This window comes from Neophocaena asiaeorientalis, unplaced genomic scaffold (genome assembly GCF_003031525.2).
Source record: "Neophocaena asiaeorientalis asiaeorientalis breed wild unplaced genomic scaffold, Neophocaena_asiaeorientalis_V1.1 scaffold7, whole genome shotgun sequence".
In the NCBI taxonomy this organism is placed as follows: Eukaryota; Metazoa; Chordata; class Mammalia; order Artiodactyla; family Phocoenidae; genus Neophocaena; species Neophocaena asiaeorientalis.
Window position 1 is genome coordinate 10562063 of NW_020185337.1, and position 11023 is coordinate 10573085.

Here is an 11023-nt window from a genome sequence, read left to right on the forward strand (position 1 = left end):
AAGACTGGGAGTGAAGGAACAGTTCAGGTAACAAGATTAAATAGAAAGTGTATGGGCAGGTTATCAAAAGGAAAAGCACTATAAAGAAAACCCAAAGAAGGCACTGAGAATGGACCCACCATTACAAAATGTGATTCAGAAAAGGTAGGGAAAACCTGAGTCTTCCAAACATTCAGTCAGCATATCTCTTCTAAATAGACCCTTTTCCATTCTAATTCTAAACCCCTCCTCCATCCTCTTTATGGTCCAACCTCTCTCAACATCCACCCAGATCTGGGGATTTGCTAAATAGTTGCATTGAGAACTAAATTTGAGATGAGTTTTGAAGTGATGCATAACATCCCAAAATTTATAATGGCCTGATTTTAAAGTAAACTCTTCACATGTAATTCACTTATTAAATGGCAATCATTGCAAAGGGCAAGGAATCTATAATTAAACCATGGTACTATAATACAAAAAATTACCCTATCTGGGTAAGAGAGAGCTGTCAAGTCCTGTACTTTTTATTCATGGTATTTGGCATAAGCAGCTTATATCATGATGCTAATAATGCTTAAGCATTGGAGCCCTCACTTACCCAGGCTTCTTCCAAGATCTTGGAAGGGGACCCTAGCGTTGTGTACACACGCCATATCTTTTTTTCAGTAACATTTGCAAAAGTAGGATATTTTTGTAAAAAAGTAGATATTTTTTTCTCAAAGATGGAGCCTAAATTTCATAAGCTTCAGGTTCTAAAATTCTGGATTTGCCACTGAACTTACACACAAAAAACTGTAGCTATCTGTTAATGTTCTAAGTCATATTTCTCTGTATGTCATTGCTCTGTGTGTGTGTGTTTAAATCTTTAAAAATGCATGTATTTGAAAACATGAAGTTATCCAATGTTCTCATTTGTAGGACAGGGGGAAAAAAGAGAAGCCCACAATAACTACTATATCTCAATTATTTTTCTCAAAATAATCATGGTATTGGTTTGATCTCATGGTGTATGAATCATTCATATTTCCAATATTCAACAGTTTATTTGACAGATAATAAAATGTAAGCTCTCTATATAGCAATTCTCTGTCAGATATAATTTACAAACCTTTACTTTTTTCTCATTAAAATTTCTTTTCATCCAAGTAAGGACTATATCTTTAAATACTGAACATTTTAGAATCTGGTAAAAATATATATATTATCTTTAGTTCAAGAACCTAAAGTGTGATTTGCTTAGGTGAAATAATTTAACCCCCCCGCCACCCTTTTATTGCTCCAATAGCAAAGATTGTCTCTTTTCCTCATGTGGAAATTTTCTGTGCAAAAAAATCTTGAGACAAACTTTACCTTATGAAAAAAAGCCATAGTTATCCCAAAAGGCTTTTAAAAGTTTACAGGTGAATTACTTTTTATCACTTACTACGAGTACACAGTTATTAAAATTGGACCCTATCATGCTAAGTCTTTTCTTAGGTCAACTGGCTTTGACAGTGAGTCCTCTTAAAAGATTCTAAAAAGTGATGATTCTACAGGTGCAACATTGAGAAATTCAAGGCGCGCATAAACTAGCTGATTTAAAACAAGATTCCATATTAATACATTTCATACAGCTTTTTAAAGTCATTACTCAAAATGTTTGCTCTGAAAGTTATCAATTCATGTGTTTTTTAATCAATTTTATCTTAAAATAGAAACGATAATGAGCAACACTATTTTTCCAAAGATAAGTGTTACTTTTTAAATCTACGTCATGTAGTTTTATTTTCTGTAATTCACCAACTCTGATAGTCCTATCACTTCTGAATGGTAATGGAATTAAATACAGCCTTTACCATTTCATTCATAATCCTTTGGCAAGTCAAATGCCTTTTTCATTGGGTCTAATCCTTCTTGATATCACATTGCTAGGCAACTAGAAGGAAATTTAAGAACTGTTTTTTTTAAATCTACTTTTACAATTCAAATGAAGGAGCTGCATTCATTGAGTGACCAACAGCAGCAGGTAACAATAGTTGGTGTCTTTTTTTCTCCCTTTTAAAAATAAACCATGAATGAGAGAATGAAGCAAGAAGCATGCTAGTCTGAGGGACTGAAACTAAAAGGAACCTCTGTTTTCTTTATGTAGGAATTTGAATTTGCTTTTCATTCCAACCCAGTCATGCCTTCACCAACATTCCAAAGTTACATGGTTTTGAAGATCGCTTAGTTTGGAATTCTTTCACTACACACACACGCACACACACACACTTTTCTCCCTCAACGATTAAAATTAAAGTTTAGCAGAAAGCAACACAAACTTACCTTTAACAGAAGCTGAATATGAGGAAATGAAGCAGAGGAAAAGCACAGCAAGAAGAATCATATTGACTAGCTACCCTCTAATGCATCCAGTTCCCAGCTAGGAGTCACTGAGAAGTGGACTCTTCCAATGGCAGCGAGGGAGTGACCCTCCTCAGAACCTGCAACAATAATGGTTATCTTTGGGGGAAAGGTCAGATTCCAAACTCCAAAATCAGGACCTAAGTTCACAGAAGGGCTCACTATTAATGATTAAACTTAGGTGGGCTGTAGTTTTCAGTCTCTCACTCTTTTTATTTTTTACTCAATAAGAAAAATCAAGAAAATTTCACTTTTGAGAACTAAACTAAACCAGTCTACCATCCTATAAATTTAAAAGTACTGAGGGGCATTCAAGGAAAACTGGTGGTGATACTTTTCTGCTCAGTACCTAATTATCATCATGCCTATAACATTAAATGCCTGTCTTCACATTTACCACTTTATGTGGGAGGGTGCTGAGGATTTGCAAACTCAGATAAATTTGGATTTTATTGTCTTGTATGGTCATCTGAATTTTTTTATACCATGTGTATGCTATTATTTAAAAAATCACTCTGAATTTTAGAATTTAAATTTAAAAATTTTAACTTGTACCACCACCAATCACTTCAAAATAATGTTAGATAAAACATTCAGTTCTGAAACCTAGATGGTTCTCCTTATGTGTGAATCAGCATTGTCTACCATTAACATACTAGCAGGCAATTGAGTTTATCATAGTAGACCTCTAGCTATATCTATGACAGGAAACATTTGTCTGAGTCCCCAGACTGGCTGGATGGAGTCCCCTGTGCTTTCTGAATCCCATTTCTAGGAAGAAACTCAGAGGGGGGATTCCAGCCCTTAACACTTTTACTACAGAAAATTAATTACGACACTTCTCTAAAGTGAATACTCTAGTATGGCTAAGGCCACATTAACTAAACTAACTCTGTCCTTGTAAACTTCTGCAAGAGAAACCTGATATGAATAAAACCTCCTAAAATGAGGTGGTTTGGGGGGGCACGTGGGGATGTTTTGGCAAAGGAAGGAATAAAGTGCTGGTGAAGGGCTTTTTGGAATGAACTTGAAAATACTTATGGCCGTGTTTAAGCATAAAATGGGTTCCTAAATCTACCCTCATCTCTCTCTAAACCCTTTTCTAGAATCCTAACCTTAAGCTTAAATCTTCTAGACAACTCAGGTAAAAGACAGTCAACTTTATAGACAGGGCCACAAAATGAAATCTAAAATTTTAAAATCTCACAGTTAAGCATATTTCCTCTCGAAATATATTTTTGTATAAAGAACTGAAATGTAAAAGTTATTTGTCATTATCATCTATTGAGATTAGAACTTCATTTCCTATCATGTTTTATATATAAATCATGACTAAAATACCTATATAAAAAGAAAATATTTGGTTATGACAATCACTTTACATATTATCCTGGGGTAAATAGAAAAGGCCATTCTTAGAAAAATAACTGTTGACGGAATATAAGTTTTTATGAATAGTAGGTATTATAAATACAAGATAATGTGAAAGTGCTTTATTGCTTTACATTTGAATAGATTTCTATGTATTCCCACAATTTCTGCATTATATACATAGTGACATGAAGCCACTATAGTCACTTAAACTTTACATACTTATTTATTTAAATTAAGGACTAGTTTGAATCTTATGAGAACTTTGTATTTCCATTTGAGGCTCACAGCTACATGTTTGTGGTTAGACTATGTGGTGCATGATACATGTCTATTCGGGTAAAGGACCGTTCATTGTCAGGTGTTTACCAGCATCCAACCAATAAAAGGCATATCACTATTGCCTAAAAAATCTGTTTCATTGAGCATTTGCTTTTCACTAGAAAGCTCCTATGAGTCACTGTATTAAGTAGTCATTTCAACATAGGGTGTTCAAATAAGGCTGCTTCTCTTGGTAATAAAAACCATCATCCTTTTATATTTTGCTTGTAACTTTTTACAAAGACATTTGAAAGACTTCTTAAGATTGTTTCACAGAGATGAAATAAGAATGCCAAAGTCTTCACATTCAGTGAATTCTGGGTACCAAAGGAGAGGCATTCTCCTCTGTTGCGCTGTTGATCAAGCAGAGCAAACATTGTACAATATATGTGGGAGATACCTCCAGATCTCATCACAAGTAAATCAGCTATTTACATGGTATGTGAAGCAGGACAGAAGCACAGCACGATACAAAAATAAGAGCTGCCATCTTTGGAACAATTACTATGTACAATACGCTATGCGTTAGCAAAATGATATTCAGATTTATTTAGTAAAATGATTTAGGGACCATAGAAAAACAAGCCTTGAGATCTACATCCAATACTCTCCTTAAAAAACATTAGAGATAGGAGGTAGAAAGAATTGATTTCTTATGGATGACATAGAATTATTAATTGGGGCTCTCTTTTAGTAAGTTCATCACACTTTTGTATGGAGGCTAAAAGAGCACCTGATTGCTGTTGTTAGATGTTCCAGGCTGAACAAATTGTTCCAGGGGAAAAAATTGATCTGTGCTAGCCAGGTCAAAATCAAATAATAGATTTTAAAACAATGCTATTGCAATGAAATTCTGTTGGTAAGTACAAGACACTGTGGAATATTTGCTATACTACTATTTTGCAGTGATAATAAGAGACTATGAAATAAAGACAGCTGACTGATTCCAAAGTACAATAGTGTTTCTGTCGAGTATCAGAGGTTGTTAGGAGTTAACTCATTTCCTAGATTAGAAGATAAATGAACTTCACCCCACTAAAGGTTGGAAGGAAAGGTATTAACCTACTATATATAGTAAGTCAGAATGTATGATAGCTAGAGACAAAAAAAAAAGTCTTTATAACATCAGAACACTTTACTCTGTTCCAGAAAGAACCACGACATTAATGAAAAACAAATTCTTAGAGGGACTCTTCAAGTTATCCCTAAGCGGTCATAATAAAGTCTAATAGTATTTTCAATTCAATTAGCATTTTCAAGGAATCCTGAAAAAATATTTTTGGTAGGTTAAGAATACAGTCAGCCTTCTGTATCAGCAGATGTGGAACCAGGGGATACCCAGGAGGGGCAACTGTAAGGGACTTGAGCATCTGCAGTTTGGTAACAGTGGGGGTCCTGGAACCAGTCCCACATGGATACTGAGAGAGGACTGTATTATTATTATTTTTTTTGCCTTTTGTCAGTTAACATTTTCTCAATTTATTTGTTTGTTTGGTTTTTAAAATTTTTCACTGGAGTATAGTTGATTTACAATGTTGTGTTAGTTTCAGGTGTACAGCAAAGTGAATCAGTTACACATACACATATATCCACTCTTTTTTAGATCCTTTTCCCATATAGGTCATTACAGAATATTGCGTAGAGCTCCCTGTGCTATGCAGTAGGTCCTTATTAGTTATCTATTTTATATGTAATAATGTGTATATGTCAATCCCAATCTCCCAATTTATGGGACTGTATTCTTATGATGTGATGCTGTCTTTCATGCCAAGGCAAAAATTATAGAATACATATACTATTTTTTAAGGTATTCTTTAAGAATTCACTTTGAGAAAATACAAATGCACTAAATGCCTTTCCTTAGAAAGAGTAAACAAGACTTAGGTTTGAAAAGTTTGGAATCTAAGACTCTCCAGAAAGGGTAGTCATTTTCCATAATAGAGTTATTAACCAAACTTTACCTCCACCTCCCACCCCTCCACACACATGTATTTGACAACAACCAAAAAAATCCTTATGGGTCAATAATAGTCACCCTAAGAGGAGTCTAACTTTACACTAATTTTGGCAGCATAAAACCAAATTTCTAGCATTTAAAGGAGAAAATTGATGGCTTTCTTTCAATGAACTATTGTAAAGAAAACAAACTTAAATTTTGATCAGAATCATTTTATTTACTAAGACATTCCAGAGATTTCCCATATAGACTACACCCAGTTGTCCTCATTATTAATATCTTACATTAGTGTGGTATACTAATAATTCACATATTAACTAAAATCCTTACTTTATTTAGATTTCCTTAGTTTTAATCTAATGCTTTTTTTTTTTCTGTTCCAAGATCCCACCCAGGTTACATTAAAATTAGTTGTCATGACAGTTTCTCTGATATTCCTCATTAAAAAAAAATTTTATTGGAGTATAGTTGATTTACAATGTTGTCTTAATTTCAGGTGTACAGCAAAGTGAATCTGTTATACACATACATATATCCACTCTTTTTTAGATTCTCTTCCCATATAGGCCATTACAGAGTACTGAGTAGAGTTCCCTGTGCTATACAGTAGGCCCTTATTAGTTATCTATTTTATATATAGTCATGTGTATATGTCAATCCCAATCTTCCAGCTTGTCCCTCCCCACCTCTTACCCCCTGATAACCATAGGTTTGTTTTCCATATCTGCAACTCTACTTCTGTTTTGTAGATAAGTTCATTTGTACTCCTTTTTTTTTTTTTAAGATTCCACATATAATGATTTTCCTCATTTTTGATGACATTGACAGCGCTGAAGTGTTCTGCAGGATCCGGTCAGGTGTTTTGCAGAATGCTCCTTTATTGGAGTTCGTGGAATGCTTTTCTCATGATTTGAGTGGGCTTGTAGGTTTGGAGGAAGACCCCATTTTCATCACACTGTATCAAAAGTACATACTACCAATGTGATTTATCATTGTTGATGTTGACCTTGATCACCTGGCTGACAAGTGTCGTCAGGTTTCTCCACTGTAAACTTACTCTTTTTTTTACCTTCTTTTCCATACTGTACTCTTTGGAAGAAAGTACTAGGGGCAGCCCGTACTTACGGAGTAGGGAATTATGTTGCTCCTCATTGAAGGTGGAGCATCTATATAAATTATTTGGAATTTCTCTGCATGACAGATTTGTCACTTCTCCCCCATTTATTTATCATTTATAGCCGTATAAGCACATGACTATTTATTTTATATTTGGGGTTATAATCTAATACTACTTTTAAATTTACATCTACAATTGTTCCAGCTTCAGCCATCGGGAGCTCTTTCAGTTGGCTCCTGTTTTCCTTTGACATACCCCATCCCTGTGTGTGTGTCTGTTTAAGCATTTCCTTCATTTCTGGCACTACAAGATGCTCCAGGCTCATCTTGTATGTTTTCACCCCAATCCTAGAATCAGCCCTTTCTCCAAGTGGTTCCTTTTACTGAAGAATGGTATTAGAAACCAAGATCTGAGCACAAAGTGTGCTCGTCCCTACAATACTGAGTCTTTTAATCCATGAACACAGAGTATCTTATATTTATTTAGATCTTTATTTCCTTCATCAGAGTTTTGTAGTTTCACTCATATAGGTACTGTACATATTTTGTTAGACTTACACCTTTCTTTTTGGTGCTAATGTTTTCTTGAATTTTAAGTTCCAATTGTTCGTTGCTAGTAGATAGGAAATCAATTGACTTTTGTATGTTAACCTTGTCACCTGTGACCTTGCTATAATCACTTATTAATTCCATGAGGGGTTTTTTGGTTGATTTTGGGGGGATGCTTTTCATAGACAATCATGTCACCTGAGAACAGTTTTACTTCTTCCTTTTATTTCCTTTTCTTCTTACTGCACTAGCTCACACTTCCAATATGATGTTAAATATATATGTGTACTTTTTATATTTCATATTCTTTTCTGAGTTGTTACTGCTCTTCAAATCTTTTTTCCAATCACTTTATTTCTGAGTTTTTGTTTTATGTTGTTCTATCTCCTAGCATTTAAAAAATTTCTCGTTTTGAAATAATGGGTTATAGTTTTCATCTATTTTTCTGCTTCATATTCTCTTTTTTATTATAACAGCTTTAAATAGGATTCAATTACTATTCTTTTCATGGCGTATTTTTAGGCTAAATAAGTTATTCTATATGTGTAGACAGCAGTGGGTAGAATAGCTTTTCTAGCTTCTAGAGCTTCCTTTTCTGATGTTATCATAAAATCCTGGTCATTTCTTAGCTCAGTCTCCTCTTTTCTCCCACTTTTATCTGGACCTTTTTTCTTTGCCTCTGTTGTCCCTGTCCTGTTCAATTTGGATTCTACTCCCCAAAGTTTCTTCTTAGTGTTGGGTTTTTTTTCAGGTTCATTAAGTTTTGAGAGTTCTTGGACCCTCACACCCCATGAGCACTTCCAGACCTTCCTGTTCATACTTTTGTATTCACTCTGAAATTAGAGTCTGTCAGTTTTACTGCTAATCTCACATTGATCTCCCTTGCTTTTCAGTGAATACCTGTTGGCAGTTTGATGTCCTCCCATTCTCATGGCCTTCAGCTGCTCTGTTGTCTTCCCACTATTTCCTCTTACACAGATGCTGATACTAAGTTGGTGGTTTGCTCCCACCTGTTCATAGTTTGAGCTTTATAAGGATTCTTTCTTGTTGTAGCCATGATTTGTTCTTGTAATTAGCGTCGTTTTGCTATCCTAGATGTTCTACCTGTTTTATGAAGAGATTCAGACTACAATCTCCATAGTCATCTTCCTAGAGTCTTCAATAATTTAAGAGGGGGGAATAAGGTATTTTTAAAAACATTTAAACTTTTTCTATATTTTTGAAGGCAATCCAAATGCAAGTTGAAATGATTATAGATGATAGGTTGATTTTAGATACCTTTCACATCATTTAAAAGAAATTAGGTTCTTTTTGGCTTTCTTAGCCTCAGATTAATTACCCACAAGTGTAACTCTATTCCCAGACCTCCCCAACCTACTGAAGAGTACTCTCAGACTTAATAAAACATCAGAACTCAGCTTAAAATAACTTGTGATGACTGCCCTATGTTTTCAGGCCAAGCATCTTAGAGGATCTCATAATTTTATTTATTACCATATTTTTGTGTCCTAAAATTCTGTTTTTATCTGTACTACAATCTACAGTCCAATTTAACAAACTGGCTGCCAATTGTCTGAATGTGGTCCAAGACATGTTTTGTTTAGCCTGCTCAGTACTTAAAAACAAACAAAATAGTTGCCAACACTTAAAAATCAGATTTCACGTAAAAATCTAGATTTCCGGCTGCTGTTTAAAAAAATTGAGATCTGGGCTTCCCTGGTAGTGCAGTGGTTGAGAGTCCGCCTGCCAATGCAGGGAACACGGGTTCGTGCCCCGGTCCGGGAAGATCCCACATGCCATGGAGCGGCTGGGCCCGTGAGCCATGGCTGCTGAGCGTGCGCATCCGAAGCCTGGGCTCCGCAACGGGAGAGGCCACAGCAGTGAGAGGCCCGTGTACCACAAAAAAAAAAAAGAAAAAAGAAAAAAGAATTAAACACGAATTTTACGAATCAATGAAAATTAGATTATTTCATATTATGATTTTTACCTTCCTGTATTTTCTGAATGCTTTTATATCTTTGGTTAAACTGTCCATTTTTTGCTGGTGCTTGGTTTGGATTGATACTAGAATCATTTTAAATTTCACACCCTATGATTATACAGTTGAATAGCTATGTCAAAAGAAAACATTGACCCCACTGTTAAAATATGAGGGTTTTTAGAGTAACTTAACATTTTTGTTTTAAATATCTAAGGATATCAGGTATTAACGCTGAAAAAAATATATAATTATTCATAAAACAGATCCCTGAGGGGCAACTGAACAGCTGTTGAAAGTTCTGGCACATCACTATGGCCAGCCTGAGTTTAATGACCTACATGTGAAGGGCTACATATCCAATTACTAATCCTCCCTCAGCTACTCGTTGGCCTGATATGGAGGCAGCTGAAAAAAGATGCCCTACTAACAGATCAGAAATGGATCCAGACTTCTCTGCCAATGCTTAGTTAAAAGATCTTTTGGACTGGAGATAATGAAGAAGCAGACATGGCTTACAACCATGTTACAGCTGACACAGTTTTTCAAGTAAAATTTGATGGTTTAAAGCAAGAGTGACTTCCGTTTTGTAACTAAATTTAGAGAAATTTCAATTCTTTAAGAAAACTCAAATTCAGAATTTAATTTTCTATTCACTGAAACCTTTAAACATGTTAAAATGTTTTCAAATATCAAGAATAATTTACTTCAGAGTTCTTTCCATACTGAGATGGCAGTCTTCTATTCATTGAGTCAAACAACATTCTTCTATTCAAATTCTGCAATAATCACCTTTTAGAAGTAGGACCAGGGACTTCCCCAGTGGTCCACTGGCTAAGACTCTGCCCTTCCACTGCAGGGTCCGAGGGTTCGATCCCTAGTTGAGGAACTAGGCTCCCACATGCAGCAAGGCACAGCCAAAAAAATAAATAAACAAAACAAAACAAAACAAAGGAGGACCAAATTAAAAACTAAATAGAAAATGACAATCTACCGGATTATGTTTCAGCCCTCCCTCAGTTGACTTGATCTATATATAGCAAAAAGATTACATAAGGTCAGGTATTATAAACAATGAAATGTCACCTGACGTTTTGCAAAATAGCATATGTAAAACCGCTCAAGAAATGGAGAGTGAGACTTGCGGTTGTAAGCAAGAAAAAGCTTAACCATTCCAGGTTTACACGCATCTTATTGGGAGTTTGACTCACTTTTAAAATTTGATTTTCCATTTGAGTTGTGTAAAATCATGTGATACTAACAACCTTCTTCTGTATTAGTTACAAATAGTTTAGGCAAGAGATGCTTTCATCTCCAACACGGAAGAATTAAGAGCCCTTCAACAGTATTTCGCACTTGTAATTTTT

General features: G+C 35.1%; 1 protein-coding gene across 1 annotated transcript in view; it reads right to left on the bottom strand.

The window, feature by feature from the left end:
- Window positions 1-2370, bottom strand: part of MTTP (microsomal triglyceride transfer protein) — a 45836-nt gene extending 43466 nt beyond the window's left edge. Inside the window, exon 1 of the mRNA XM_024736130.1 lies at window positions 2287-2370. Coding sequence (XP_024591898.1) covers window positions 2287-2347 — 61 coding nt within the window. The 5' untranslated portion in view covers window positions 2348-2370. The remainder of the gene's footprint in view (window positions 1-2286) is intronic.
- Window positions 2371-11023: the final 8653 nt, after the last annotated feature.